At 45.2% G+C, this 26,749-nt stretch overlaps 1 protein-coding gene across 3 annotated transcripts in view; it reads left to right on the top strand.

Moving 5' to 3' along the window:
- The first annotated feature begins 1,323 nt into the window (after nt 1-1,323).
- The window catches only part of INPP5D (inositol polyphosphate-5-phosphatase D), a 56,053-nt gene continuing 30,627 nt past the window's right edge, over nt 1,324-26,749 (top strand). For 2 of the 3 annotated variants that reach the window (XM_030495957.1, XM_030495956.1), the window contains exons 1-3: nt 1,324-1,361; nt 3,624-3,855; nt 8,675-8,738. In XM_030495957.1, coding sequence (XP_030351817.1) covers nt 3,722-3,855; nt 8,675-8,738 — 198 coding nt within the window. In that variant the 5' untranslated portion in view covers nt 1,324-1,361; nt 3,624-3,721. Of the gene's footprint in view, nt 1,362-3,623; nt 3,856-8,401; nt 8,499-8,674; nt 8,739-26,749 lie in introns of those variants that run through there. The other variant, XM_030495958.1, reaches the window with a different exon arrangement.

Genomic DNA, 26,749 nt, shown 5'->3' with positions numbered 1-26,749 from the left:
ATATGTTTGTTTGCTCTATTGGTGGAGAAAAATACCTGCTTTCCAGAGCACTCTCAGAACACGTCCCCTTTGAGGAATGCTAGCAGGTCCCATAGGATCCTTTGCACTCTCACTGCTCAGGTCTATGAGCCTCTGCCAGATCTGTGTCCCCACTCTTGCCTTTTATTGCTGCTAGCTTTCAGGGATAGTGGGAGAAGAGGCTCTGATTTTTCTCATCTAGATTTGTTTCCGGGCACCTGGAGACTGCAGGTACCAAGGGAGTGAAGAGATCTCATGGCTTTCACAATGCACCCGTCATTTGCGAAGCCCTTCTCAAGCAGCAGGTCAGTAACATGCTGGGCTGGAGTAGCACAGAATGGCTCAGCTAACCAGTACTTTGTGAGTATTACTCATGTGCTCTTTAGATGTAGGCCAGAGTCAAAATAACACCTTTGTGGCCAATAGCGTGTTGGCTAATGAGGGAATGTTGTATTTAGACTTCAGCTGACTGCTGTCCTACGGACTTAACCTCCCTTGTCAGCATACTATGAAATCCTTTTGTTTTATGACATGAAAATGCATATTTGAGAACTTTTCATCTGACCAAGTCTGGCAGTGCCCATGCAGTGCACACGATGGATATATGGGGGTAGTTGGGTGACCACTGTGCATCTTGAATGATGCTACAGACAGTATTTATCCACTGATTATGGGCAGGCTGGTGAGTTCACAGCCAGCTGGTACAATAGTACCTGGGCATCTGTAGCAAACCCAGTTTAGATAAAGTGTTTATTGCAGTGTCTGAGAGACAGCCTGGAATAATACCCTAATGTGGGGGGAAATAATGTTTGCTTTGTCCATAGACTGCCAGAGCTGCAATTTTTGATTATCCAACATCAGAATGTGTTCCAGTTCTTTGTCTGTGGCCTCACTCTCTCAAGTAAGTTTAAAGGAAATACTGCTGCTGGTGCGGTTACCTAAAAGCTTCTGTTGAGTCTGGGTTGGATTTGTCTGATCGATGTGCCTGTTATTCTTTTGTTTTACCAGTGTAGCTCTTACATGGTGCTTTGTCCCAGCTGTGGGATGACAGTGTGGTCTATTTGAAGCACTCCTATTCCTTGTGGAAAACAAAGGGCTGTGCTGGCTCCATTTGTAGCATCACCTGGCATGTTACTGGTGCAGGCTGAACACTGCACTCCCCCTCTATGATAAACACTGTAGCTCTCCTCTAGATAACTTCTCTAATCTCTCCTTCCTTAGATCCACTCACCAGCCTTCTCTGACACAGCCAGGAATGAGAAGAAGAAAAATGCATATCTCCTGCAGAACAGCCTTTTGTCTGCGTGGGACAGAAGAAGTTGCCGCTGCCCTTTGGGGATCAGGTAGTTGAGGGCATGGACAAACTTTTTTGCTGGCCATGCAGGGATCGGTCTTCCTCCAGCACTGCAGAATTCACGTGCCAGAGCAATAAGAAGTAAACCAGATGCATCTTCCTCTTCAGGCAGTGTTGCAAATGAGCCATTAGGTATCACATGTTTATGTTAGGGGATTGGGATTCACCTTTTGAGCAGCTAGAGCTGTACTGTGCTTTTTTTAAGACCAAGAAATACAGAAACCAGCCTGCACATCTTATTGCCACAATTATCACATGTGTTTGGATCCCATACACTCGTTTATGTCTCCAAGTCAAGGAGGTGTGTGTGGCTGGACAGGGATTCACACATGTAAAGGAAATAGCAGCAGATTGCTAAAAGCTGGTGGTAAGTTGTTGGTGGGATGGATAGGAGTTAAGTATTCGGCTAACCAGTCTCAAATGTTTAACTAGGGCTTGTACTTCTCTGTTACCTTGTGTTAACTTGGAGTAGATCAGAAGCTCTCCGAACACAGTTTTGTTTCAGCAAAACTCATGTTGTTCAGCAGCTCTGTCCACTTCGCATCCACATATGGGTCTGTTGCATGGAGAGCCCTGTGAGGTCCAGCAGTGGTTTGACATTCAGAGCTATTCTGGTTCCTGCTGCAGCTGTGCTCCAGAGAAGCCACTCAAAGTATTAGAAATCCAAAGAGTTGGTACAGGCGAGGCTATAGCAGCACATTATGGCCAAGCAGGACTGTCAAAGGAGCTGCACAGTCCCTTTGCCATATGCAGCACTACTCTTGGTGGAGAGAACAGGATTTCTAACCACTCTGTAGCTTACAAGAGCTTACAGCACTGTCCATGCAAAATCTGGCTCTGTTGAGGCACCTGCATCCATGGGAGTCTGGCTCCTAAAGCACTGGGTGTATCTGTGTGCAGCTGAAGGGCAGTTCCAGCTCAGCTAATTTTGGTCTGTAGACAAGTGCTTGCTCAGTGTGGACAGGAAGCCCTGCACTATGCAGTTCTGCCCTTTTAGCAGGGTCTTGTGCTGGCCGCACAACTTTGAATTGCTCGTGCCCACAGTTTAATCTCGGTGGCAGAGATTAAGCTGGACAATGCAGAGCAGATGTCTAGATAACCGGCAGCACCATGAAGGCTGGCAGGGACAAATGCTCAGCTGTACTGGTTCACTCTCAATACCCACAAATTCTGGTCTCTCCCAGTTTGGCGATAAGCTGCTCTCTCCTGCCGTGCTGTGCACAGGGGCAGTACTCTGACATGACCCAGCTGCTGTGGTTCCAGCATTCCTGGCTCTGGGAGGTAAGGGTTGCATAGGCCCGGCAGTGTCTGTGCCTTTCCTGGGACCTCCCCTGTGTACTCTGAGTCCCAGACAGAGTCCCAGCTCAGCTGCTGCTTTTAGCTACGGATCAGATGTGCAGAAGTGCTGCCTGCAAAAGCAGTGTGGTTGTAAGTACAGGGTAACCAAATTTGCCCTACAGGCAGTGCCCCTAGCAGTGTCCTTGCTTCCTGCAAACGTGCCTCTCATTGCTCTGCCTTGGAGATGCACCACTGAGTGTGCCACAGAGGAGGGGCAGATGTACAAAGGGAAGGGAAGTGAAAGCTCCAGTTCTCCCCACTCTGATGCAGGTTGCCAGACATGGCTTTGCTCCATCGCACCTCTGGGGAGTTAGAGTAGGAACCATCTTTGAATCCACCTCACAGTAGCTGTCAGGGAGCTTTGGTCACAAATCCCCAAAGTGAATCAGCCTGCTTGTAAGTCTGCTTCTGTGCATGGAAACACACAGGGGTAACTTTTTCTTCAGTTCTTTAAAGTCCCCTCTTCACACCTAGCTAGATGTGAGGACTAGGCAAGGCAGGAATGGGACAGTCAGTGCTAAGTATCCTAATGCACAGTGTGTTTCTGATCAGTCTGAAGTTTATTTAATCCCCATGGAGACCTGTCATGGGTAGGACCTACAGACAGGAAAAAGATGGAAACTCAGAGGGTCGGGCAAGAGATCATACATGGGATGGCAGGCCACCAAAGCCTGGGGGACTGAACTGGTGGGGGAGTCGAAGACATTCCAAGCTGGGACTTTCTGATACGGAGTATCAGGACTCGAAGGGGGAGGGAAAGGCAGGGAACATGGGCTTGCTAGTCGCTTCAGCTGCAGCATGAAGAAGGAGAGCGGGGGCTGCAGTAACATGTCACGCTCACTCTCTGAGCTGTTTGAGTTGAGGAAGTTGTCCGTGGCTGAGTTTCCTTTCCCTCTCTGTACTATTGAAACAGGAAGCTGGTGAGCTGAAGCTGCCTGATCGTTACACACAGACACACAGGCAGCTCTGGCAGCTCCTGAATTGGTATTCAGGTCTCCTCCAGCTCCAGCGATGGATCAGTGCTGGTACCACGGCAACATCACTCGCTCCAGAGCCGAAGACCTGCTCTCCAAAGTAGGCAAGGATGGCAGCTTCCTTGTGCGGGCCAGTGAGTCAATTGCTTCGGCATATGCACTCTGCGTGCTGTAAGTACAGCTCTCAAACTCGTACTTCACGCGGACACTTCGGTCCCCACTTGTGCAGGGTGTTACCCCCTCTATCTTCCCCAGCACAGTCGCTGTGGCCACTGGGAAGGTGAATTCTCCACCAGAATATGGCTGGTTTCACCTGACTGGGCCACAGGGTAGAGAGGGGTTGGGAACAGGGCCAGGCTGAACAAAACAATGTTCTTTTACTACCATGCTGCTCACGCTACTCCTGCCCCTGGTTCAAAAGGAAAGAATAATCAAAAGAGACTGTGGCTGTGTTCTGAGAAAAAATAGCCTCTTGGCCTCTTTGTTAACAACTTGGGTCAGGTATTTACATTGAACAACTCAAGTACTGAGCTTGGTACCTGCCTAGGCACTTTCCTTGCTCTCTGCAGTGTGTGTTTGATACACCTGCTTGTACAGTGCTGTATCCCCTTCAGCAAAAGGCTTGAAATAATTCCTGCAGCTGTGCACGATATGCCTGGCACAGCGGTGATGCTACCTGCATCATTAATGTGGCTCACGGGGTAAATATTTCACGTGGGAGAGAAGCGCTGGCAGCCTGTCTGTGCCCCCCCTTCTGGGCTGGGGATAGGAACCAGAGCAAGACCTCCTGCCCTGGGTTTGTGAGGGGCAGGTGTTATTCCTGGAGGCAGGAATAAGAGGAGACTGAAGTCAGTAGGTGAAGTATGAGACGTTTTACTTGGCGTTAGCAAGCTAAGACAGTTTCTTTCTGCTCAGGAAATATCACGACAGTCTCTCTGCAGGATCCTCTTTGCTGCCATTGCACAGCAGGTTAACAGAATTCATTTCATCCTTACCCCACATTAAATTACAAGCAGGTTTCTCAGCGTAGTTTCTTTCTGAAAGTCTATTTCTTGCGGTGGTAACGGTGGTGCTGCTGTTTATAACTCTGGTCTAACTGCTTGTCTCTGAGGTCAGGCTTCTGGTGACAGCACTGGCCGCTGCAGAGGAGTCATCTGCAGCAAGCACGGGGCTGGGTAACTGCCCTGTGAGCGTAGGTGTTGGGGATGGGTGGCTGGGTGAGCGGTGTTCACAGAGTGCAGGGAGCCTCCGTGCCTGCCTGTTAACGTGTTTTTAATAACATGGGGAAGGGCTGTGTCCTTCTGGAGGGAGCAGAGGAAGAAGGGCACCTGCAGATAGATAGCCAGGACAAGCAGAAGGAAGGAGGGGCAAGCATGTAGCATGAGCAGAGAGCCCAAGTTGTGAGTTGGGGAACACTGTACAAGAATAGACTGTTGCTTCCATTGGGTGTTTTTAGTATGAACCTTTTGATTTGCCTTGTAACCAGTATGTACACAAAATATTTTTACCAAGTGATGGTGGGGATTATAGAAAGGGAAGGTGCTGTAAGAATCTCTACTAACATGTATTTGCATAAGTTTTTCCATTGTAAATGTTTATGCAGCCAACTTTGAAAGCCTTTTGTGACTTGGGAGACATGGCATCAGGAAATAGAAACAATATCATGACCAGGATTTTCTGAACCGGGAGCCAAAGGTTATGTTCTTAAATCCATTCTGAGGTGGCTAACATGAATGGCTTGATTAAAGGAATGGGGAGCACCCAGCCTTGTCAGCCAACAGCAGCTGGGTTGGTGAAGGGCTAGTATTAATTACACTGAGAAATGTCACAAACTTCTGTCAAAGTACCCAACAAGCTTTTAGCTTATGCTGATTTGCAGTAAGCTTGTGAAGAGAAAGGGTTAAACATGGTGAATAAGTCCCTCTGAGTGTCAGCTTTGCTGAAGCTGAAAACTTCCTCAGAGATGTATCAGTTTTAGCTGTGCTGCTGACTGGAAGGTGTTTGAATTCTGAGCACTTCAGTCACTTCTGTTTAAAAAACAGAGGGGCTGGAGACAAAGAATGAGAGAGGGGAATTGAAAGCCTGACTGCAAAAGGTTTTCACAAAGTGAGAAAGTGTCAATTGTGTATAGATAAGGAAAGCAAAAAACCATGAAATTTGCTCTGAAAAAGAATTGTATTCTACAAACCTCTAATATTTATTGGGCAGATGAGTCAAAATCCAGTAAAAGCACTTATTGTATAATAGAATGAAATGGTTATTTTCTTCAAGAGCTGCTTTAGGAAAACAGGGTTTATAAAGAATGCAGACAATGAGGGGGGGGGGTGTATTTGCAGGACTTTCCTCCCCTGCTGTTCTGAAACTGGGAGCAGCAGCGTTTAACTTGCAGCGAGCTGAGCGGTCAGCAGAAGCGGAGAGGACGCTCCTCCCCCTGCACTGCTGTCCCCTGCCCCGCTGGGCACTGCCCCATAAAAGGCAAGAAGCAAAGTCGTTTTCCTCCTCCTTTCTGTGAGCCTGGATCATCCGATCTGCCCGTTCGTTGTCAGGAAATGGGCTCTTTAGTTTACCTGGAGCGGGATCTTCTGATGGTGGTTCATGTGTGAATGGCTGCAGGATTAACGGCACTTCCAGAGATGACCCTCAGGCTAGCTGCAGCTTTGGGATCCCTTTCAGAGGACACTGCCTGTGAGGTGCCATTTCCAACCCCCTGTGGGGACAGCCTCTCTCATGGTGCATTTAGCATCATACCTACCATAGTAGTCCTGTTTAGGATTTCCAGGGGCTCCCAATATGCACGTCGTCACCTGTGCATAGAAACAGGAGAGGGCAGAGGAAATAAAAGCCTTGTCCCCTTTCCTCCTCTGGTTGGTTGAGAGTACAGAGAGATGACAAAGTACTTGGAGACATGTTTAAGCTGAGGCTGTTGTTTTATTTACCCCCCACATAGGCAGCCTGAACAGTGATTGAGCAATTCTGAACTCAGCCCAGTTTCTAGGGAGGACCTGGAATGTGACAGTAATTGGGACCACATAACTTGACAGTCAGGATGCTGTGGAGAGAAAGCCTAAGGGTAGAAATGGAGTAAGAGTCCCAGTCTTCCCCATCCACATGCACTAAATTAAGGGACTGCAAAAGAGGATTCCTGCTTTTGATCCTAGGAAGTGCTCCTCCCTGCTCCTGTCTCGTCCAACGGCCCTTCTTTCAATTTCACTAATATTACCTGTCCTCACTTTAAAGCTCTGTAAAGACATTTAAGCTGAGGACCACTGTTATGACAGCAGTCTCGTAAGGCTGTGTGATGGGGCACTTTCTGTGAAGGTAACAAGGTGGATCCTCTTGTGACACAAGAGCCATTGAGCTGGTTTGTTAATCAGTTTCATAATCTATACACACACAAATTTTCTCTCTCAGCTGCATGAGCAGTTCTGCTTAGCCCTGTTTGCATATCAGCACAAGGAAATGGTGTAAGAGAACTGCATTGACAGATAAAACCAAAACCCATGCCCTTCCTTGGGGCATATTCTCATCTGGTGTTGATTGCCATGGGCTTGGTGAAATCAGCAGTGTTGTGGCTGTTCAAAGAAGTTGAGAGTTATGTCTGTGACTTCCAGCTCTGTACCAGATCCTCAGATGTGTGAATGAGTAGATGCCTGTGAAATGGTTTTATATTGCTTAATGAAGTGGTAGTGAGCTCTGGGAGCAGTTCTAATTCTTCTATATCCGTTGCATTAATGCCATCAAAAGATACTACAGGTTCATGTGGATACATGACAAAATCCTCCAAACACCCTGGGAAAATTCAGCTATGATTTATGAATATTTTCTTTTAATTTCCAATTGCTCTTTGTGACTCCTTGTATAAGGCTGCCTAAGATCCTGGCAATCTCTCTCTCCTCCATGGAGTGATTCTGAAAAGCATATGATGAATAGACTCAGAGTGTAATTGTAGAAGAGATTAGGATGTTTTATTGATTTGCCCATCTGGGGGGCTGACCTTAGCTAATGTTTCATGGCAGTTCCACAGGTAATGCAGCGTTTCTCTTACAGCCAAGGAAGCTCTGAGAATGGATTCTGGTGTTTTCCTTCGAGAGGAAGGGGTTGAAACCAGCATTGTGTATTGGCTTAAAGCCATAGTGTATGTTTTAACAGAGTGCTTTGCAGGTGATGGAAAAGATTTGATCAATCTGGTTTTTACTTGGGAGAAAGGTAAAAAATGTGGTTTTTAGTCAATACTTCTTGGGCAAGCTCCACAAAGCTCAGCAGCTGCTGAGGAAGGGCATGCTCACCACATTACAGCACTGCTCATGCTTCCCTTGGGCACTGGGCAAAGGACTCCTCCACACCCCACATCCCTGTCCCCCCTTAAATAAGAATCTAATTGGATTTATCTGGGACAGAATGTTCATTATGGCTGATACACAGAGGCACGTGTGCAGTGTGTGTTTGCACCAGGATAGCGAGATGGGTTTTCATTTAGGCTGATGGTCAGGATTTGTGCATGAGAATGTGCCTAGCAATTAGCTGTCTATCTATGATTTAGCCGAAGTCTGTTATTTGTTTTTTTTCCCATACAAGTCAATGCACATACTAGCCCTTCAATTTACTCATTCATTGCTGATTTTGGCCCTGTGTCTTTTGGATTTCTGCTTTTTTATCCCTTCCTGAGACGCCCACTCTACTGACAGCTAGAGCCATTTGGTGTTTTCTTTCTTTCCAGCCAGAAGAAGAGTTGAATAACTCGCTCTGAGGCTGATGCTGGTAGCACTTTCTGCAGTCACATCTGCAAACATGTCTCATGACCACGAACACTTCAGGTTTGTGTTAGTTCACAGGCTTCAGTGAAAGAGAGAGAGAGAAATGTTTAAAATCCATGTGCATGAAGCCATCTATGTGACTTGGGAGCTTCCGATAGCTTTTCTCATAGGGAGGGCTGCCACAGTGCAGTTGCTTCTGGACATGATCTAACCGTATCTCTTTTGATGTGTTCCAGGTTCAGGAATTGTGTTTATACCTATCGAATTCTGCCCGATAAAGAAAATAAGCTAATTGTGCAGGTAAGCCATGCCGTGTATCACTCGGTTCCACTAAGATGCACCTGAGACCACTCACTGCTTTTTACTAAGTAGTTCTAACACCAAGAGAAAAAGCATATAAGGAGTTAAACTAATGCCCCTGGCCAGCACAGTGCTAGTTTCTAGTCCACTGCTATGGAGGTTTTAGTCTCTGGTGTGCTGCTGTGGCTGTCAGTACACATGTGTGCCTTCAATTCAGTGGCACTACCATGTTTTATATAACTGAGAACTTCAGCCCGTGGAATACCTTTTCCTCTGAAGGAAGCGTCTTGTCAATACATCATGGATCTTTTCAATCCAAAACTGCAGCACAATTTACCTACAACCAGAGAATGTAAATTGAATTATGGGCTCGGTATCCAGAAAGTATGAGGATTGAGGGCAGGAGTTGCAGACCTTCTGCTTTAGGATCCTGAACAAGCCACTTCCCCTTCCAGAACCACCTCTCAGCCCTTGTTTTCTCAATATAGATCATGAAACTTGGGGTGGGTTGAGAGGCACGGTCTCTTACAGCCTCAAGAAATGGATATGGGTTTACTCAGAGGTAGTGGGGGCTATAGCTTACCTATCCTCTTAGCACAGCCAATGCTGCATGGGCATTCCCTGTAAAACAGAATGGAAATGACTGTGCTACTCGCATGCCCCCGTCTGCCCTGCTATTCAGAGCGGGTCTACTTTCATTCCTTCCCACACTAGAAATACAGACTTACACCAAGTCCATGTGCAGCTCGTACGGCTCACATGAGCCATGTTACTTGTGTATTTCCGGATGTGCTGCTTTAGGACATCAGTTTTTCTTTGAGATCTGCACCAAAGAGTCAGCGTATCTGAAACCAGAGTGATCAGGTCAGTGAGAGCAGTCGAGCGTGGGCAGTTTGCTTTCAGCTGTGGGCTCTTGATAAGAATTGTGGATTGTATGTCCTGGGTGCCCACACACGGCCTGGCTCCCTTTGTGTGGCTCAGGCTGTTCTTAGGAGCCGCACTCAGATGCAGCTCTGCACAAACGCTCTGTATTGCCACCAAGGCCAATTCCAGGCTCTAGGTGGTGTGTTGCCAGGGCCAGCAGCATCAGTGCAGTGTCCCACTTGTCCTTGCCAGCTACAGCTGGTTTTCACAGAGCCATTGAGAGACCTCTGCCTCACTTGCCACAGCACTGCTGTTTCAGAGGAGAAGCTGGCAGCAGGACACCGGGTCTGTGTGCATTGCTGTGGCATGTCACCAAAGCTAATCCATCTTCCCAGAGCACTGGGCAACACCATGTAGAGAATCCTGTACAGGCTTTGCAGGCTGCTAGCATGGGGCCAGCACTTGGCTGGAATGAATAACCTGTCATTCTGAGCTGGCTCCACACAGTATGCTGCAGGCTGTTTATAGGAATGCTCGATGTTTTCCCCCATCATGTGATATATCTCAGCCTTATTGTCCTAAACAATGTGTTTTGGCATATTGTGCTGGTGGGATGATGTGTTATAATGTTAAGATAGCAATGGGCAGCAGTCATGCTGGATCAAGGGTTGTGAACAAGCACAAGGTGTGACTGATGTCTGTCAGCACAGGCTTTCCCCACAACGCATACCTTCACCTCATCACCTTCTAATTCTCCATAGAAAATTCTGCAGGGTATTATTTACAGAAAAATATGGCCTCATGCTCTCTGGGGAGGGATTACTGGACTACTTCTGGATCCAGTGAGCATTATTAGGGCTCTGGGGGATCTTTCTGAATGAAACCTTTTGAAATCTACTAGATCTGTTAAGGAAATATAATAATCTAGAAGTACACCCAAACCAATGTGTAAGATTCTCTTGGGATCTGTGCTGTGATAGTGAGGGCTTTCTTTTGTTTATATGTTGTGGGATGCGTAGGGACTGTGGTGGAATACCTTTGCATGCTGGGTTGCCAGGAGCTGTAGGTTGAATATCAGGAGTAAGCTAAATAAAGTGTGGTGTTAGATCATGTTTAGAAGACACCTCCTGCTTTCTGCTGCTTTATTCCAGTGCGAGGAGAGAGGCAGAAGAAGGGGGCTGGCTTCTTCTGGCAGGAGAGATGCAGTGAGAGTTGTAATCGAGGCTCAGAGCGAAACAGCCTCATGTTGTTGGCGGCCGTTCCTGGTACATTGTTCCAGCTGGGCCAGAATAGTTCTCGTGTGCAAGGACATAAAAGCTGTTGAATAGGAAGGAGGTTTAACATTTTTTAAAAATCAATTAAAAAGGAAAGAGCCTGCTAATCCTATGGTAATCCTATGGAATTAGAACAGGTGTTAATACAGTAATCAGTGCATGCTTCTCATTTCTGGGTTTATTGAAAAAAATAACAAAATATAAGAAAGATTCAATACTAAATCCTGAAATTAGGCTGTATTGGTTACAAATACGGGCTGTAATTGTGCAATGTGACCTTCTTTGCCTGCACTGTGCTCCTTCCAGAAGCAAAGAAAGTTGTCTTCTTGCCCAGATCTGGGCTGTTGTCTGGAAGGGACCTTAATGCTCATACAGTTCCAACCCCCTGCCACAGGCAGGGACACCTTCCACTAGAGCAGGTTGCTCCAAGCCCCTGTGTCCAACCTGTCCTTGAATACTGCCAGGGATGGGGCAGCCACAGCTTCTCTGGGCACCCTGTGCCAGCGCCTCAGCACCCTTATAGTAAAGAATTCTTCTTAATATCTAATCTAAATCTTACCTCTGTCAGTGTAAAGCCATTCTAAACTTAAACAGGAAAAGTTCTGTTTTGGCCTTGTTGAACCTCATGAGGTTTGCATGGTCCCACCTCTCCAGCCTGTCCAGGTCCCTCTGGATCCCATCCCTTCCCTCCAGCGTGTCGCCCACACCACACAGCTCTTGGTGTCACCAGCAAACTTGCTGAGGGTGCATCAATCTCACTGTCCATGTTGCCAACAAAGATGTGGTCCCAAATTTGTCATATACATACACACCACTTATGACAGCTCTCCCACTGCCACTTTGTGGAGTATTTCCACCTCTAAAGCTGTAAGTTGCTTCAGATTTTTTTGTGCTTTGGAGAGTAGATTTAACTCAACTTTTTTAATTAGAGCTTGGTCCTGTATTGGTGGAGCAATGCTCAGTGTGATTTTTTGCATGGTTAAATCAACTGTTTGAGTACAGGTGGCAGAAGGGGAGGTGCATATTTTTGCATTCAGGTTGAAGAAAAAGATATTTGCATGTGTCCTGCCAGCATTTTGTGGCATGCCATATGATCTGCCATTGGGTTACTGCATCTGCACCAGTTCTCAGCAATCCCTCTTGCCCGCCATACCTGGAATCAAACTGATATCCCCCCAAAACATACCAGTCCACAGTGGTTGCAGTCATAGCCTTTCTTTAAACACAAATGGAATTTTTTTCCGTTCTCTTCTGGGACTGCAGAATTTTCTCCTTCCATTACTTGAGACTTCAAAATACAGACAAAGAAACCCCTGGCTTGGATGAATCAAACTTGCATCCTGCTGATGAAAGCACATTTAAGGAAGTCTGAGAGGAGTAATAAACCCCTCTTGAAACACAGGATCTGTAACAGCGATTAGAGATCTTTGTCCTTAGGCTGAGAACAATTAATCATCAAGATGTGTCTGTTAGCCTGAAGATTCTCGCTGCAGTAAAACACTGAGAACTGAGAAACTGAGACAGGAAGAGAGCAAAGAGTTCCACAGAGATCCAGGAGCAGGGGTACGAGGCTGGAAATCAGCTGCCCCTGAGTTAGCCTGGCTGCTGCCTGCCTTGGGAGTACTTACCTTCTATAAAAACATACATGATTTTCCCTTGCTCAAATGGGCAGGCATAATTAATGTGGTGGTGTGGGAAGTTTGGGGACTAGCTGAGTGTAATAATGTTTGTGCAAAGAGAGAAAGAGCAGCAGAGGAGTCCTTGAGGATTACAAGATCAAACTAAGCACTAGAGACAAACTAAAGGTACTAAAATTGTCTTTCTAAGCCAGGCATCTATGGTCAGTTCTTGCCACCCAGATTCACAGAAGATAAAACTTTCCTATGTTGTCACTTAATGAATCTCACTCATACAGCTAGCTGAGGTGTCAGTAGGACCCTCATCACTGCATAATCTGAATTCTTTGTGATCTTAGGAGTACTCTTGTTCCCACTTTATAGATGGGGAACTCAGTCCCAGTCTGAGGATTGTGTTACCAAAAATAATTTTAAATAGCTGTCCCTTGCTGACCCTACCAGGATGAGAGGATGTGTTATATATCTGTATTCATCCCCTCTCATTTCAGACGAGCAGTCAAGTGAGTCAAAGCTGAGCTGTATCTCTGTAGTCAGTGGGGAAGAAGCAGGTTTCTGATCTGGGTGGGCTAAGCTGTCTTTGGCAGGTCCTGTCTCTGTTGGTTAAAGAGCCCAGAGAGCCCCCTTAGGCTGCCAGACTCGGCAGGCTGGCAGGAGATTCCCATTATGGCTGACTCTTGTTCAGTGTGAGAAGGCAGTGAGGTCAAAAGCCACTGTTGAAAAACTGGTACTGGCTTTACCTAATGCTTTACCTTGTACTGCCTTTATATGCTGCATTGTTAAAAGGTCACTGTTAAAGAGTATAACCTGCCTTATGAGTGAGGATGCTTGAAAAAGGTGGTGAGAAGGAAGAACACACTGGCGTTGACTAGTCAGTGAATATGGTACAGGGTAGTGTGGTATCGTCGCTAAAACCCCGTGGAGTTTGATCTCTCTGGATTTCTGGTTCATCTCAAATAGGAGTTCACAACTTGTATTATCTGAGGGCTGTTTGGCAATCTAGCTGCTGCACAATCAGTCACTTCTCAGTGGCAGCTAGGTTGCATCGTAGTTTATGCTCATAGTCTATCAGCTAACACTTCATAGCTTGTTTGCAGGTTCAAGCACTCGTGCCACTCTGTGTGAAGGCTGGGAGGAGACAGCATGATGGACAAATGTCAACACTGCACAAACAGGGGTGCCACCAAAGAAGCCTTTGCTAAAAGCCAGAGAGAGAGTAAACCCGGTAGTTATGGGAGCAGCTTTAGCTTGTTGCTAAAGTTGGAGTCTCCTTAATAAATGGGGGCATCTGCAGAGCAGCCTTTCGGTAGCTCAGTGCCATGGACAGATGTTATAATCGTGTGCTGTATCCTCCTGTGCTGGACAGCACAGTTTGGCCTCTGAAGTCTGAGGAAGCTGCAGCCTCCCGGTGCTTTCCCATGGGCACAAGCTGGTGCTTTAGCTCAGTCACATAATGTTCCCATTCTGCAACCCAGAACTTGAACCAGACACATTTGTCCACCCCCTCAGGGCTCAGACCTCGCACGACCATGGCTGCTTCCTTCCGGCAAGTGTATTCCTTCCTTCTGCTTCTTGCCAACCTGTTTTGGTTTTTTTCTTGTATTACCCTTACATCTGCTCTCCCATTCATGTCACTTGCTGAGCTCTTGCTTTAAGTTGTGAACTTGCCTGAAATACTGCTGCCAAAGATCCAGGCTCCAGCCACCACTAATGCCTTGAATGGGGTTTGTATCTTTTGGCTGCTGCATAGGAGAGGGCAGAAATAGAGCTTGGCTTGAGCAGGAGTAGGAACCATGTTGCATCTTCAAGCAAAATGGAAAATTAAAAGAAAAGCATTCAGGTGAAATGTTTCATTTTGATTTTGAGCTTTCCAGAAGTTACCACAGTGTTGCCGGGATGTTGAAGAAAAATTGTATTTCAGATGGAAAAACTAGATCATCCTTTTGAAAAAGTCCAGATAAGCAATTTTGAACTTTTCACCTTGGTTTTTTATATTAATGGGGAAGAGGGGCCTTGAGCAAAGACTGTGCCTCACACAGCACATGCTCCAACCCCCTTCAGTTTTTTAATAAACTTTTTTGCTTTGAGCAAAAGTGACCAGCTCCAGAGTTTGGCAATTTCTGTGAATTACTTTGTTGTGAGAAGGAATTGCTAAAAGCTGCCGCCTTCTCACTCTGTGTAAGAGCCTGTGTTATAGAATGGAAAACATTAGTATATTGTAAAGTTACTGCCTGTCTTTTATGTTCCGCTTCACCTTCCTGGGCTGTCCTGGCTGCCCGGCTCCTTGACAGAAAGCAGCAGTGTGTGTGTGTGTCTTCCTGCACTTTGCTCCATGGGTAAACGGGGGAGATGTTCATTTTGCAGTTCTAGTGCCAGATCATTGTTTCTGTGAGCATGAGCTTGTGTTCATGCTGAAACTCACCGTTGCTGCAAGGGCTTTATAACTATTACTTACAGTTACACTTACTACTTGTTCCAAAGGGATAGCCTGACCCTATTTACTTGTCCTTTTTGCTGACTTCAGCGAAAATCACAGATGCCCTGGCAGTGCTGTTTTACACTGAGGGATTGTCTAGCTCGCTCTTTCTTTTCTGTAGTTTTTTCTAGTCTGATACGAGGCTGTGTGCGACAGGAAATAAATGGTGCTGTGTGAGCGGTTAGGAAGCAGGCCAGCAGCTGTGACTCACTGTACCAACTGACAGTGAAGCTGCAGGTTACCAGTGTGCTCTCAGAAGGTAGGAGAGCCTATAAATACTGCGTAAAGGGTTTCCTGCTGAAACCTTCCCTCTCCAGCACGCTTCTAGAAAGACATTTTGGGGAAAGCATCTAGATTTGTACTTTGTTTGCGTATGGGTTGGTTAAAGAGTCCAGAATGACCAAAATCCTCTGTCCCTGAACAGGCAAGACATACAATGAGAGGGCTGCCTGTTTACAGCAGCTGGTTGGCAAGATTGTCCCTGCCTCTAAGCGGAATTCATTCTGGCTTCTGCTTATGAGTCCCACAGGGCAGAGCTTGGAGCAGAAGCTTCATCTGGCAACCTGCTCCCAGAGCACAGACCTATGGCTGCGCATCCTGACGGCGTGGTCTGATAAGAGCCTGAATTTAGGTCAGTTCCTGCATTCCTGGTGTCACTGCTGTTGTCACCAATGTCAGCGGCAGTTGTCTGGCTGTGGTACATGCAGTACCAAGTCCTTTGTGAGCCCTTTGCAGAAGGATGCAAGGTTTTTGTTGTTCTCTTGGATACTGCACTGCAATCCCAATTTGCTGTGCTGCTGTGACACGTGTGGCCAAGAAAAGGTTTTCCATAGTAAGGATTTTGCAATGTGCCTTGGATTTTGCTGATCTATTTATATCTGATTAAAACCTTTCTACTAGGAAATTGCACTTGAGCTGGTTTCAGAGGGAGAGAATGCAAAGCAAAACCTTTTGGGTGACGCTCATCTATTCTCAACGTTGCAGTCCCATATAGCTTCTGTCAGACAGCTGTGTAGAGATTTTGTACTTGCTCAAATTGATATCAAAACCTCATGGTCTCCAGTGGGGACAGGGCAGGCCTGTGTGTGCCCAAGGTACCCTTTGCAGGCTGCATGGAGACTGGAAGAAATCCACAGTCTCCTTGCAGCCGAGAAGCATTGGGCTCTGTTGGCTTTCCTCTGTGCTGAAAGGCAGGAGGAAACCAAGTGTCCCATCAAGAAGGATGTTGGTCTTGGGACACACCAATTTGACAGCCACCCCCTAGAACTGATTTCACCTGAGCTAGTTACTACCACAGAAATTTTGCCGTGCTTTTGGTGCTCCTTTGGGACTGAAGGGCTGAGGTGTAATTGGGGTGGTTACTTTTCTTGGATAGAAACAAGGGACAAGCGCACACCCAGGTAGTATTTAGGAGCAGTGACTTGAAATAGGTTTAGGGAAACACGTTTCTAGTATGCCCAAATACGTAATTATATTAAGTTTCATTTTATTATTGAAAATGGTAGATACTCCAATATGAGTATTTTTCAGTATAAGTTAATATTGATTTAAATCAGTTTGTAAAATACTTTACAGAGTAAAGGTCTTTACGTGTAGGATTGAAAATAATTTGGAGTCAGGGCTTAGCAAAATCTGTGCAGTTCATCTTTCTACAAACTATGCAAATCTGTTTGTACAAGGAAATTGTTTTTTTCCGCTGTTGCTTCTGAGGTAGGAATAAGCATAATGCATTTCACAGGTTCTGAAAAACTGAAAGAAGCAGCATTTAATAAGAGAACTAGGTGTTTCCTGAAACATGCACATTCCTGTTACTGAATCTCTCTGTATGCAAAATTCTTCATACAAACAAACCATATCCAGCTTTTGTCTAGTTTGAAACCTTCCAGAATGTTTCCAGTTTCCTGAAAATATATTAAAAAACCCCACAATTCAGAGAAGATGGCTTAGATCAGATTAAAGTGATATTATTATTTTGTTTTTCAAGCTTCAAAAAATGAAATCAGATATTTGAAAGCTAAAGCATGCCATAAAGTAAAATCCCTTTATTAAGGGATTTCACTCCAATGAGTGAAAATGCCAAAGAATGTTATCAATTTCTGTCACAGTTTGCCCTCCAATAAATGTGTTATGTCATAAAGCCTTCATCACGCTTAAACAGTTGAAAATTGCAAATAGATAAGCCTCACCAAATGTACAAAAGCAACTTTCGGGTGCTGCAAAGTACTTTAAGATTCAGAAGATAAAGATTAGGGCTGTTAAACAGTACCCAGTTTAACAATTACTGTTTTAGAAGAGTAATTGTTTCACCGTATTATCCTTTCGAAAGGCTTTGGCCAACCACAACCATGTACCCAGCAGCTCTTTCCCACTCTGCTGGAGCTTTCAGTTCCTGCTATGAGAGCTGGAGTGAATGAACAATCTAGTTTGCTCTTGACACAAAAGTGGGGCAGGGACTTTGGGAGTGGGACAGGAATGAGTGGCTGGGAGCCTCAGCCTCCAGTGACACACAAACTTCTTCCAGCTGCAAATAGACTTTAGGAGGTTCTTGCTCTTCCCTCACTCTCCTGCAGACATTTCCATCCCAAATCAACTGTGTCTGTGAGCATGTTTTAAAGAAAGGAGTAGTAACCTCTGCTTATGGATTGAGAACTGTAAGAAGGGTTGTTTTATTTAAATAGGCTTTTCAAATGAGCTACAATTGGTGCTTGAGAGGCCAAATGTATAATTCTCATTTCTTGAAATTCTAAAGTATTCTAAACCTCTTCTGGCAATTGGGGAAAAAAAACTGAAAACTTACACAGCTAAAATTATCAACAAGAAAATATTCTAATTTTTTTAGCAATTTAATGGATGTTAGCTTTAATATTATCAGTCATGTAGTGTTTAAACCATTTGATTGTCTTATCCTTTTTATATTTTATATTTCCAAAGACTTCTGATGAAGCTTCATAACTGAATTTAAAATGTTCAGGGTAACAACAGATTGTTTCCCTTTCAGCAGTGTGATAATGAAGCACTAGGTTTTATTGCTTCTGTGCATTAAGGCACGATGGGTCACAGAGAAAAGTCCTCATTTTCAGGCAAGTCTTGAGTTGTTTTCTTAAAGAAAGAGAAGCTAATATATTGTTGGTGCTATATGAGGCTTTTTGTCCTGATCATTTAAGATAGGAAGGAGTCTTGGCAAACACTGCTGTTGAATTTGTTTACAGTGAGTCTTAGGGCAAATATTGCCATCTGTACAAAACTGTTTCTCCACTTGTTACTGACAGGGTGATGCCTTTTCTTCTTTAGAGATGTATCTTGATTTGCTGATGTATCTTTGCAGGCTGTGCTCCCCGTGCAGAGATGTAACTCATCCGGCAGCTCACAAGTAATTCTTAGGCTCCAGTTCACTTGAGTGCTGTGCACCCTTAGGCAAGGGACCGCTAGACTCTACATGTGCTGCAGCTTATTGCTGATATAAATACAAAATATAAAGATACAATCACCTTTAAATAACAACATGTTCAATTTAAAGTTCTGATTACACATGTCCTGGTTACACGTATTTTGGGTAAATGAAGTCTGCCTCACTCATACTTTTCAAATTTACCTTTTGGTGGTTGAAGCTATCTCATGAAGTTTTAAAAGGAATTTAGAACCCTTTAGTTTTCAGATTGCTGCAGAAATGCAAAGCATGCAGGGCCCGATTTCAAACGACAAAATGGTTTAGGGAAATGAAACAACCTTTAGCAAAGATAGCTCAGATTCAGTCATTTCAGAGTCTCTCTGAGAGAATGAAGTCACAATGCAGCTTTTGATTGTTCCCAGGTCTTTGCCCTGCTGTCTGACTTCTTTTGTCTTCACTTCTTAACTTCTGTCAGAGTTTTCCATCTTTCTTCTCCTCTGAAAGGATAAGTTAGTTCCCTTCTGTTCCATCCCCCGGCTCTAAAGCTTTTCTCTTCCAGTATTTTAAAAGATAACACACAGCACAGCTGGGTTCAGCAATCCCCATGGGCAAAGTCTAGCAAAGCTCTCTATGAGCTCTATGTTAGAAAGGCTGTTAAGCCTGAATTAAAATTTCCAGATAGCTCTGTATTAGACTCATTCTCCAAAACTTGACAGGGATATAGTGATGTGTTGTTTGAAAGTCTTAGTACATAAGTATTCTTTGGGATGGAACACAGCAGAACCCCCATGCAGCAAGCGCTGGTTCTTCACAGAGGCATTAGGTAGCCTTTCCAGAAGTTTGTCTTCTTTGTGTGCCACATCTCTGTACATGCAAAACCAGAAAACTTGGGTTGAGTCCAATTTTAGGGGGCAAAGTCTAACACAAAATGTGTGACATCACATCTGCTATTTTTATTCCAGAGGCGCAGTTCAGGGGAGAACATAAAAAGAAAGAGTTTGAAGGATGTTTTTTGTTTGGTATTAGTTTTGTTAACTGGTGGTGCTTCTTCAGGCTGGATTCTCCATCTGTTCAACTAGTAGGCATGTCTCAGTGCTTACTTCTAATTTAGTAAGGGTTTGTCTTACTCATGCAGTAAATGAATGAACATTCAAGGGACAGTCCCTTGAAAGAAAGGACAAGTGGTCATCTTTAGTGTCAGAAAAATAGAAAACAGCTGCTGTAGCTTAAAGGCTGAGAAATTTTGCAGGCCGAAGGCAGGAAATTGTAACACTAAGGTGCTTATCCTTATCTGTGCACTGCTTATGGTTTTTAATTATGCGGTCCCAGAAAGTTATGCGGTATAATGTGGTGCATGTACCTGTTTTACATGGAGCTTCTGCCTGCATGGCTTTGCTTCAGCAGTGTATCTTCAGTAAGTATAACTTCTTTAATCTTACATTTTCTCTTTTCCACCGGATATTTTACAAAATTCATGCACATTTAGTGCTTGGTGTCTGCTGAAACTGGGATTCATTCCGCACAGAAGACAACAGGGAAAGCAGGGAGCTGATTGTGGATCCTCCACTGTCTGCCTGCACAGGTTAGAGGAAACCCCCAGGAATGCAGTGTAGGAGTGATGTGAGCTGACGGGTCCTGCCCTGCTGTGCAGGCAGAGCCAGCGTAGGCAGCCCTCACCTTTCTTGCAGGACTTCAAACCCCACACACTCTTTCCTGGGGATATATTTATTGCCTTCTATAGAGGGAGAGGCTGAAGGGCACTTGGGAATTTCCACTGAGAAGCAAGTATCAGTGACCTGCAATAATTTCCCCACCTCAGCTACAGTCAGCAGTGAGCAATGACAAAATCAGAACAAAGACCTCCATAAGCTGCCTTCAGAAATGATGACTGTTACATTTGCTGCCTTGCTAGCTCTTCAGGACCTGTGTTTTCAAGCTTGTCTTGGTAATTACTAGAGATGGATCCTTTATGAAGAAATTAAAACGGAAATTTTAATTTGACTTCAAGTGCTGAAGCTTTTCAGTGGAAAACCAAAAGGCACAAATCTTGTGATAGAATCCCAAAAGTTGTTAGAAGTAGCGTACTCCAAAACTTGTACTTAAATTCTACCCACACACTATAGAAGTGCTAAGAAAAAATTGCATCAGATTCCCATGGATCTGCAGTCCTTGCTCATTCATCACCAGCTCATCTGACTTGCACCCTGTAGCTAAATTTAATACCAGTCCCTCATGTTCTGTCATGGAACTGTACTGATGTTTGCTTGTTGTTGATACAAATCATTTTTATTCTAACACGGAGAAATGCTGAAAGGGTTCCTTGCTCAGGAGGTTTCTCTTGGTGCTACAAGTTGGATCATTGTATGCTGTGTTGGTAAAATCTTTTTTTGATGGCTGGAGTTTGGATGGTTTATGTAGTGCAAAGAACTAACTCAAGTACCTGTTGTGGTGCTTTCGATAATTGCTTGGTGTTCTTACTGTCTTCTATCTAACTGTATTTGTTAGATATTTGGCAATTAATGTGAATTGTGGAGTGCCAGAGCAGAGTGGAATGGGGTCCTTAAGCAGGATCTGACTACATTATTTGTGTGACCTATGTCTTGTCTATCTTATGTGGGAGAATGCTAGTTGAACAGACTTCTGTAGGTCTTTTACCTTTCAGAACTTCTGATGTGTTTTTCTTTAGAATGTAGAATTTTCAGAAGACACTTGAGATGATAATTTGGCAGCCAGCTATACTCTACTGAGAACTTCTTGCAAGATTCCTTCTCTTCAGCAGACTCTCTTAATTTGCAAGTGTCCCAGTTCTGCCATGGGAGCAATTCCTACCTGTGAACATGGCCAATCTTCGGGCTGCCAGAATGAAACCTGCGTGGGATCACATAGAGGAAAACTTTTGCAGGGCCAGAAGAGATCAAAAGTGGCAGATATGACAGTCAGGGTCTTTTTAAGATAAACTCAAACTAGGCTCAAATTCCACACATAGAATGTGTTAAGCATTTGAAACTGAGCATGAGCAAAATGCATCGTGCTTTCCAAATCTTTTCTATGACGTTGTGGTTATGAAAAAGTGAGATGGCCATTTTGGCCAATATTGGATAAGGAGGGAGTTCGTGTTTTAATCTAGATTTGCACTATACCGGACAATTTGGAAGTGAAGTCATGATGTGCCCTGCTGCCCAGTTAGCAATGGAGGCAAGAAGCTAGAAGTAATACATACTTAGCTGTTGTTAAACTGCAATTCCTTCTTTCCTTCCATGGATAATCTCTTTCAGAATTTCTGAAGCCCTCTTTTCCAGCACTCTCTGATTTCCATGATTTTCACCCAAAGTCTTAAAAGTAAAAGGTCACTGTAGCAAAAGTGATAAGAATAAACAAACTTGAGCATCAGGACCAAAGTGTATGCAGAATGAGACAAGAAAGCCACCATCATCTCAGAGGAGACAGGGACTATTCACGTTCCATTCTGTTCAGCATTATTCAAATTATATAATTTACAGCTGCACTTACACTGTACCATTCTCCTGAAAATTCATATGATTTCTTCAAGGCGAGGAGGTGCTGCTCTGGCCACCCAGGTTCTCTGGATTCCTCCCCTGCCTCTTCCCTCCTGCTCAAGTTCCCCTGCCAGAGACCCTCCCGCTGAGCTTTACCCAGCATCCACATTGCCCTGCCAGCTGGCAGGTTCCAACCACTCCATTCCTTTACCTCCTTTACCTCCAACCACTTACTGAAGTCCATTCCTTTCCCTTCATGTCACAGGATCCCCCTTTTCCTTAGTCACACACTTACTCCTCTCCTTTCGTACTTACAGTCAGCCCTATTTCTCCCCAGCCCTGGGTGTTTTATTGAAAATAGAGTATGTTCCTGGGTGGCTTATATTTTGGGAAATGGCTGATTCTCCCAGCTGCGATTCCTGTCTATGATCCCGTTTCTGTTAAATGCTCCTGAAATTCCTTTGCACAAGATTTGATCTGAAAAAAAGGAATGTTTTCTAACAAAACGAAGCTGAAACATGACCAGGTTGCTTTAAAAGACCTGAAAAAATAGTTTACCAGGACATACAGACTAGGTCATGCTTGCCTAGAAAGGTTGGACCAGGTGGTCCTCGAGGTCCCTTCCAACTTGGTATTCTATGATTCTTGGCTCTTACATTCAGCTCTGTAGTGAAATATAAGAGCTTGCCTACATGAGAGCCAAAAGTAGATTTAAAAATGCCACCCAGACTTCCTAGCTAGAAGACAGTCTTGAAGACAACTTTCTTCCAAACTGGGAAGCCTTAGAAATTCTTTTTTTCAAATCTGAAAGGAAAAAAGTTCCTGTCAGGCTTTCACACCAAAGTAGAATGACCTGATTTTCAGCTCCATTTAAGCTGGTGGGTATTGCAAAGATTTCATAACTTTGAAAACTCATTGACTGTTACTGAAATGCCTATATATGGGTTTAAATACCTGTTTTAAGGCACTCTGGTTAGAAAAGATTGGCCTTAAGCAATATAACCAGATGACCAGTTTCCTAGTTCCTCCTTGCACCTTGGCTCAGGAAAGGAAAACACTTCCTCTTCCTTCTGAGGGCCCCAGACTTCCTGTGCCATCTATTTATACAATTGTTGTAATGAATCCCAAGTTAACCACTTCCTTGCCTGGCCTACTGTAGGCTTTACATCTTTCAAATCTCTTTTGATTTTATGTCTTTATACTCCAATTGCAACTTCTTTTAAAGTTATGTTTAGAACTGCTTCTCAGCAAACCCATATTTGGAGCATCTTCATCAAGGTTTTCTCTTGGCCAGAGGGCATTGCCTGGAGATAATGAAGTAGAGGAGACTTAGGCTGTGTCCTGGTGGCCTTTTTACACCAGATGTAAAGGAAAAATTTATCATCTCAGACATACAAAAACCTCTTGAAAAGTTTAGATGGGTGAATTTGGAAAGGGCATTGTAAGATTTAACGGAAGATTAGTGATTAAAGGCTTTAGTCATACTTGTTTTCATGACACGAAGAACCCAGAAGTCTATTCAGCATGAAGGCAGGATCAAGTTGTAGCTAGTTGTGTTAAACCATTGTACAGTGAGTGTACAGAAGATGGAAGGGAAATTGATAACTGGAAAGACCTGCAGAATTGAGGGTGGTTTCTGGAGCACAGGAGACACCAGGACATCCTGTGGGAAAGGACGTTTCCAGCCAAAAGGGCTGGAGTCAGAAGTAGAAGATCTGAGAGTCCATGGTTTGTGATGCAGTTGAAATGTCTGGGCTGGTCATGACAAGCATGGTCATGTTCAGTTTCAGCAGTCTCCTTCAAGGATACAGCAGGATCTGGGCAAAGAGGCAGCACACAGATTTGCAGAGGGCTTCCTTAGGGGCAGCAGTGAGGCCTTGTGAGGTCCCTGAGCCCAGTGTTTGCCCTGTTTGCAGGCTGAAGCAGGATCAGCTAGTTGGGAGAAATGCCTGGGTAGGGTATTCAGCACCGCGACGCTTCCAGAGACATGGGCACACACTCTCCTTGTGTAGCCTGACTTTGCTGTCTCTGCCTGGCAAGGTTCCTTGAGATCTAATGTAAACCTCCTCTACTGCAAAGTAAGCCAGCCACATCTGCTATCCTTGAGGGACTTCCCACACTGCTGGTTGCCATCATCTTTATAAGAGAATTAAAAACTTGTAAGACTGTACCAGTTTTACAAGTCTCCAGACCGAACCAGTCCCTAGCTTCTGAGCTGTCCTTGTAGATCACATTTTCCAACTTTTCAGCATACCTATATTTTTCCCTTGGGACTCTCTATGGTATTTTTACATGTTCTGTAAAAAGTGGTGCCTTAGGCTGGACACAACACTCCATCTAAGGCCTTATGGTACCAAGTACAGCAGAAGAGTTTCTTCCTGCATCTCATATGACACTCCTGCTGATAGATCTTAGACAGGCTTTTTCTAATGCAGTTTCCCACTGTAAAATTGCTACACAGCCTCTGATTCATTATTATCCAGATTCCTTTGTGCAGTTCTGCTGTTTTACAGGCTGTTCCCTATACTGCATATGTTCACTAGGTGTTTCCTTCCCGTATGTCATGGCTGTGAGCAGCACAAAGCTGAGGTACCAGCAGTGGTGCCATGGAAGGAGAGCCTGCCCTCCATGCCATACCAATGTCCTGTGAGCAGTGTGAGCACAGGTCTGAGGATGTGGTGTGTTGCCGTGGAGATGACACTTGCCATCAACGTTTCTGATGACTTGAAACAATTCCCTTGGCAATTAAAATGAGATCTATCCTGTGATAACCCCGAGGAAATAGTTACTAAACGACAGCGGGAAGGGGGCGGGAAGTGGATTTCATTGTTGCGCTCTGCTCGGGTGGCTCCAGCTTGCTCCGCTTGGTTTTGTTTGCAGTGCCGTGTTCTGCGTCTGCTCCCTCAAAAACCAGAGCAAGTTGGCATCACGTTTAGGCTCCGTTTTGCCTCGCTTCTGTCATCCACTGTGGTTGTCTTGAGGACATCTATTCAGAGAGCACCATCAGTCCAGTTCTCGCTAATGCGCTCTGTAACCAGGTGTGGAGCAACTCAGTGCCAGTATGTAACTACCCATCACTGCTTTTCCTTCCCAACCTATAAATCTTTGCCACAAGTTCAAGTGTGAAGAAAGCGTATGTCCCAGCTACGTGCTGCTTTCCTTGCTTGCTGGCAGTGCAAATTGTTTGACCAGCCTTCAGGTAGGTCATCTAGGCATGAGCGCTAGCTACAGCATTAGTGAATCAGGTTTTCTGTGTTAAATGATGCTACACAGGCATCATCCCTGCAATCCCGAGCAGTGCTAAGCTGGGAGCACATGGCAGCCTGGGGGATAGTTATACTGTGCTGTGGCTGGTAGCAAAGTTATGAGCTGTTGGATCTGGGGGGGCTCACATGGCACTGGTGGTATCCAAGCACCTTGCAGTTGTGTCAAACAACATGACTAACGTCTGTCACGCAGGCTTTGTTCTCATCCTTTCCCCAAGGGCAGAAGCAAGTGCTGTGGCAAGGTCTTGCTTTTACTGTTCTCTCTCACAGTTCAACCAACATATAGTAGTTGCTGTGCCTCTGTGCAGAGGGAGGCAGCGCAAAGCAGTGCGCCCTGCTCTGTTGGAGGGAGCAGGGAAATTTGGGGGGTGCCTTGAACAAAGAGGAGCTCATTCCCTAGTGCAGGCAAACAGGCACAGAGAGTTGTTGGGCACTGCTTTGTGCTGGAGGGGCACAGCCCTTCCCGCACGCTTCCTCTTGAGGTCCTTGCAAATAATAACAATTATAATAAAAAAGAAAACGAGTGAGAATAGTGCAGTGATCTTTGCTTTCAGACTCTGGTGATGGCAAAGCTGATGTGCAGCAAGGCAGTGCTTGCTGTGGCTTTCGTGGTGTAGGGGAGGGCCCTCAAGCTCCCACACCATGAGCGGGTGCTGAGCAGGTTTGAGAGTCCCCATCCTTCCCTCTGTGCTTGGCCACAGCTGGTTCCCTGTTTCTTTATTGCGGCTCTCGCTGTCTCTGTGCAGCTGCTTGGGACACGTGCTCAGCTCCCTGCTGAATTTTGTCTTAAAATATTAAAGTGCTGTATTTTATTTTTACTGTGTGTTATGGGGAGTTGGTCCTTTTTATCCTGGCTGGACTTGGGGAAGGTGGGTTGCTGGAGGAATGCAGACTGCCTCTCTTTGAGGACTGAGCGGCTGGATCTGGATGCATGCAAAGCCCAGCTCCTCTGCATGGCCACGAATACCAGTTATCCTTGAGAGAGGAGATGGTGGCATTCAAGGAAGGTGGCTGGAGCTGGTGGGAAACTACCAGGGTAGAAAGGAGGCATCACAGTGGGGCTGCTCTGCACATTCATCCAGCTACCCTGCACATGAGCTGGGCTTATGGCCACGCGGGGGAATTTGAGCTGGACCACAGGCTCCGGTCAGCTCTTGAATGTGGTGCAATGAGGAAGGAGGCCTGTTGCAAAATGCTCCTTCTTCTGGTTACCACAGAGACCAGCCCGGTTTTAGAGACTGAACTATCCTTGGCAGCAAAAAGTGCTAATTCAGCCTTTCCTCCCACTTACATCAAGGCTCCATTTGGCCTTAAAAGAGCTGTGCAGGACAGTCCATCTTCTTGCAGGTGCCCTGGGAGAGCAGGAGCTGAGAGGCAGAGCAAGGCTGAGAAGACAGTGTTTGGGCACTGAGGGTGAGAGCGATGTTGTGCAGGGGTGGGATGGGGGAGCTGCAGGGACAGCCATCAGTCAGGGAGATATGGGAGAGCGGGAAGACAGTGTGGTCTTTGGAAAGTGAAGTAGGAGTGTGAAGACAGCTTTGGAAAGAGGAGGAGCAGGGTAGACTGCAGTAATGCAAGAGGTGGGAGAGCACTGATGGCAAAGTTTTCCTCC

Source organism: Strigops habroptila, chromosome 8, assembly GCF_004027225.2.
Source record: "Strigops habroptila isolate Jane chromosome 8, bStrHab1.2.pri, whole genome shotgun sequence".
Classification (NCBI taxonomy): Eukaryota; Metazoa; Chordata; class Aves; order Psittaciformes; family Psittacidae; genus Strigops; species Strigops habroptila.
The sequence above is the reverse complement of the archived record's forward strand: the minus strand, read 5'-3'. Positions and strand labels throughout refer to the sequence as shown.